Source organism: Acanthisitta chloris, unplaced genomic scaffold (genome assembly GCF_000695815.1).
Source record: "Acanthisitta chloris isolate BGI_N310 unplaced genomic scaffold, ASM69581v1 scaffold22277, whole genome shotgun sequence".
NCBI lineage: Eukaryota > Metazoa > Chordata > Aves > Passeriformes > Acanthisittidae > Acanthisitta > Acanthisitta chloris.
This window is the reverse complement of record NW_008683447.1, coordinates 1-4,973: the sequence shown is the minus strand read 5'-3', so window position 1 is coordinate 4,973 and position 4,973 is coordinate 1. Positions and strand designations below refer to the sequence as shown.

General features: G+C 39.6%; 1 protein-coding gene across 1 annotated transcript; it reads right to left on the bottom strand.

Annotated features, from left to right (window-relative positions):
- Window positions 1-1,290: 1,290 nt before the first annotated feature.
- GPN3 (GPN-loop GTPase 3) lies at window positions 1,291-4,944 on the bottom strand. Its single transcript, XM_009078951.1, has 6 exons — window positions 4,737-4,944; window positions 4,189-4,313; window positions 3,439-3,554; window positions 2,766-2,862; window positions 2,087-2,215; window positions 1,291-1,501 (listed from the first exon to the last, which is right to left on the bottom strand). The coding sequence occupies exons 1-6, from the start codon at window positions 4,942-4,944 to the stop codon at window positions 1,439-1,441; spliced, it is 738 nt and encodes a 245-aa protein (XP_009077199.1). The 3' UTR covers window positions 1,291-1,438.
- Window positions 4,945-4,973: the final 29 nt, after the last annotated feature.

The window sequence follows — 4,973 nt, the reverse complement described above, 5'->3', positions numbered from 1 at the left end:
GCTTTGCTCACACTCAGTTTTCTCTTCTGTGCATTTCCAGTTCTCCTGGGCATCACTTGTCATGACCTCATGCAAAGCCCTAGCGGCTGCAGAGGGGACTTGGTGTAAGGAAGCACAGAATGGGTTCAAGCATGTGTGTAGAGAGCCAGTATTTTAGGTGCTTACTCTAGGTCTCCAAACGTGTTTAGAGGAGCACGATATTTTTAGTGCACACTCTTGTTATCAATCCATAATCTTCCCGATGATCCAGTATGCTGAAGCTGTCCCCTGGTGAATGACTCATGGCATGAGTCAGGGATTAAACATGGGGAGATTTGGAAGGTGAGTCAAAGTAATCCAATTGAAGGACTGAGGCTGGGCCTTTGAACACACCACAAGCATGACTTGTCTCACGGAGAGACAAGCTGGAGATGAGTTCAGGCACCAGAGTTTTCCCAATGTTTGCAGGGTTTAATTCAACCAGATCAGGACCTGCCACATAGATTTTTGGGAGTGCTTTTCATCTAGACATGCAGGATTTGCTGGTCTGTTAAACCTCTCTCCCAGTTCTAGCTCTGCTGTGGAAAAAGTAGATCCTTACTTCAAAAATAAACACCGTATCAACACTATGACCAGTTGAGCATTTATTTAAACAGACATGAAGAACAACCCTACTCCTGAACAAGAAAAAAAATTACACCTTCTGGACTAGAAGCAAGAAATTACAAAGCTCAACTCTGTGCCAACTTGCTCTCACACCCCAGGATTAGGTGAGTGCAGTTGCTTCCCAGTATTAATTGGTTTGGTTTGCACTGAGGGCAATCCTTGCATTCAGACATCTGCTAACTAACCAAACTGCTCCTGCAGAATGGCATCGATTGCACAAGACCATCACTGAGTTCTGTTTAAGGCAATCTTCTCTCTTTTAAGTGTTGTGCTGAAGATGAACAAACCACTTAAAGCCATGTGCAAGTTGTACAAGAAACAGCCTTAAAAAGGCTTAAAACCTGGAATATTCTGAAGTGAATGTAAAAACATTCATGTTCTTCAGGAGACATCACCAACTGTCCAGTCATCTCTTTGCTTAGTTCAGATTCAATTTATGAAAAAAAACTTTCACCCTGTAGAACAATTCTTTCTCTCATCTAATAATGAAACTAACTACTCAGTGCTGGAGATAAATATTACAACATACTTAGATTCAGCTTTGCCTCTTTGGCAAATCATTGATTTTTCTCAAGCTTAAATGAGATACATTTATATGAGGGGAACCCTTATGTGTCTATGGATTTTATAACACACACACATCAGAATAAAAAATGTTTATTAAAATAGTTATGTGGTCATAAACTTCACCATAAATATTAGTTATCTTACACAAAAAACGGTTAGAGGATTTTTTAGTTTTTATTTTTTATCATAAGCAAAGTATTTCCTCACATTTATGAACATGTTTTTTTTACTCATCTACATGGTCTTGGAAATACTCATCCACAAGAGCAGATTTATCTTCTTCATATTCCTGCCAAAAAGGAAACAGAAAGAGGTAAACCTTTATATATGTCACAATCTAGATCCAAGTATTCTGTACACTGAGAGAGTACAAAACTGAATTAGAAATGGAATAAAGTCACTGGAGTTGTTCCTTAGAATTTATGAGCTGAATAATAAAACTAGGCAGGGCTCGGAACAGGTTTTAATTGTCTTCTATCATGTATTTTACACAACAGTTTATTCCTAATCTCAATCTCATGTACAGCACATGTGTTGAACACCGGAGTTATCAGGGGAGTTTGAACAGGAAAACATCTTGGTGATTTGAGTGGTTCTTTCTGACCTCAGAAGTTTAAAATTCCATTAGTTTTGAGAAGCAAAGCACTGCTTTTACACACAACCATTTGCTCAGTCTGCTTATGCAAGATGGTATTAAAGAATTTCACTTTTATAACTGGAAATGAAGATGATATAAACATTGTCACGAAAGGCTAAACTTAGTTTGAACCACACCAAGACAATAATTTATTAGCAAGGCAAAGAACATATTTAAAATACAGCTTTTATCGTGGATCCTTCTTAATTTTTCACCTTCTCATCACAAGTACTTTACCTTTGGCTCTTTGAATTCCAGATCTTCTCCATACTGGATGGAGGAGTCTATGTGCTGCAGGACTATGTTTACACTTTCTTCATCAGAGCGATCGAAAGGCAGAAATCGAACCATTCCATAGTCATCAATCTAGAGGGAGGAGTCAAAGGACGTTGGTAAGGAAATGCAGGAAGTTAATTCTCCATCACAGCACTCTAAGCCACTTCCTTAAACCACACTGGAATGCTAAAATACCATGTAAAGCCACACTGCAATGGCAATTCCCACTCAAAACACCTAAGTCGAATCACTCCTAAGTTCTACGCAGTAGAAAAAGCCATTTCCCAAAATTCCTAACAGAAAAGGATCCACACAGAATGTACTGGCTACAATCCAAATGTTAGTGTCAAGAATCTTATGCTAATCTGAAAAAAATTTAAATAATTAGTTAAAAATAATTAATCTTTTTTTAATTATTAAAACAAATTAGTTGAAATAGGCAAAAAGCAAAATGTTCAATTATCTGAAAGTCTTTTAGTCTTGTTAATGAGTTTGGTAGAAAAAGACAGTTTTGGGGTGAAAGAGGAAGAATTATTATGGTACAGAGAGTATCTATAAGAGCAGTGGTCAGCAACCATCCAGTATGGTTCATAAACACAGAGCTGACTTTAAGGGTTCCAGTTCAAAGCAATATACCTACCAAGCCACATATAGACTTAGTCAGTTTTTTAAACCTTTTGCTTCTCAAGATATTTGCAGAATCTTCAATCATAGAATACATATCTGGATCCAAGTATCTGGGAGAGACAAAGTCATCATTAACACCCAAAGCAGCCACAGAGCAAATGAGTCATTGTGCTTTTATACAGTTACCAAACCTATTCTGTGATCTGAATGAACAAACTTAATAATACGTTTTGGAAGTATTTAATATCTCAGATCATGACTGATAGTAGAAACCATTGATTTTATTTCCTTTTTGCTAGCTTTAAGGAAAACCACAGGGAAAAACTTGTAATTTTAGCACAAATGTAGAAGTAACATGAGTAATTCAGTATGTTCAGGACCAAAAACCTGATGGGATCACCTCCAGTCTGAGTTTTGTAGCACAATGCCCTGAATGTCATTCAGAATGAGCTAAGTGATCCAAGATAACTGTTTACAGGAAAATCCAGAGATCATTACAAACATGGAGTTAGCCTTCTGACTGACTAAACTGTAAGTTGCCTACCCAGATTATGTATTATATAAATCAAATCCATCTTCTCCAATCCCAGGAGTATTTTTTAATTGTGGAAAACATTAGGCTGAATTTTGAGTGAACTTTGGCTCAAAATATGACACAACAGAGCAAGTTATTTTTTGGAACTTACTTTTCTATTTCCTTCTTGGCTTTCTTGCTCAGCAAATCCATTTTGGTCATGATGTTAATCTGTGGAATCTCTAAAGAGACCATTGCACTGAGAGCTGCCAGAATTCCAGAGATGAACTTAAAGAGCATGAAAAATGATGGATTAAAGTACAGAAGAACACAACAGCAACACACAGGTCACTCAACTCCAGCGCAAATGTAGTTCATGAATACAGGGAACATGGACACAGAGCCAAATGAGGAGTCATTGTCCCATCTACTTTTGGAGCCTCCAATCTGAATCTGCCACTGAAAAGGGCATTAAATAGACACAAACCCTTTTTGGGATTGATACAGCTAGACAGGGAAGGTGGCCGGACTGCTCTCCAGATCTGAGTCTCCAGATCTGCTCTCTAGATCTAAGAAAGCTCTCATGGAATCACAGAATTCAGGTTGGAAAGGACTTGTGGTGGTTCTCTGGCTCATACAAGTGCTCAAACAGAGAAGCCCTCAAGTCACACCAGGGGTTCTGCCCAGTCAAGTTTTAACTCCATGAACATTCACTGCACAATCTGTGCCTGTTCCAGTCTGACCAGTCTCTCAGTGCTGCTTTCCCTTACATCCAGCTAGAATTTTCCTGTGTCTGAAGCAGCTGATTACAACCATCCCTGGGCTCAGCATTTTTCCCTCTGGGCAAGCCCAACTCCCTGAATGGCTCAGATATTTTGTTCTTTATCATTGTGAACTTTTCCAACACGTTTCAAACAATTACCTTAAAAGATTCCACCATAAACTGAGAATCCACAAGAAAAACTCCACAGACACGGAATTCCCACTGCTGCAGCTGCTCCACCAGCTGTTTCATCACTGGGAGGTGTGTGTAGAGCTCGATCTGACCTAGGGCACACCCAGGGTGTCAGTGCACAGAAATGGGAAGGGAAAAGGCACAGTTTAAAGTTACCAATTTTACAGGCACAGGCACTGTGCTTAAATAAAACTCATGAGGAAAATATCATCTTTTCAGGCCACTCTGGCTTTGGGTCAGTTTGTTATTTGGGTTAACTCATCCTGGTGAAGTGGAAAAGAAATCTAAGGGGTTTTCCCTCCCTTAACCTCCTGTTGGCGTTAGTTTGCAGCTGCCACAGCATTCCAAACATCAGACACTCAGATCAGCCCAGTACCAAGTTCATTCTGAAAGTGACTCCGACAACTGTTAATAATGCAAAAAAAATGAATTATCACTAAACCAACTAAACCCAAAGTGCTGCGAATTTTATATAGTGTATGAAGAACGATGCCCATACACTGAGATGTGTTTACCTGGGCAATCAAACAGGATATAATCATCCTCCATGTGCCCAAGGCTTTCCTCCAGCCAGTTAAAGTTATTGGCGAAGTATTCCATGCAAAACACCAATCCTCCATTAGGGCCAAACCTCAACGACTCATCCTCCATCACATCATCCACTTCGATCAGCTCGCGGATATCTGCAGCAACACACAGGCAGCGATCTGAGCTCGCACGCATCCAGCCGCGCCCGGAGCCCACGGAGCGCC

Coding starts and splice junctions, on each gene's coding strand:
- GPN3 (XM_009078951.1), bottom strand. CDS start 4,944: ATGCGTGCGAGCTCAGATCGCTGCCTGTGTGTTGCTGCAGATATCCGC. Junction 4,314..4,736: donor TATCCTGTTTGATTGCCCAG/GTAAACACATCT, acceptor GGTGTGCCCTAG/GTCAGATCGAGCTCTACACA. Junction 3,555..4,188: donor TTATGGTGGAATCTTTTAAG/GTAATTGTTTGA, acceptor ATGCTCTTTAAG/TTCATCTCTGGAATTCTGGC.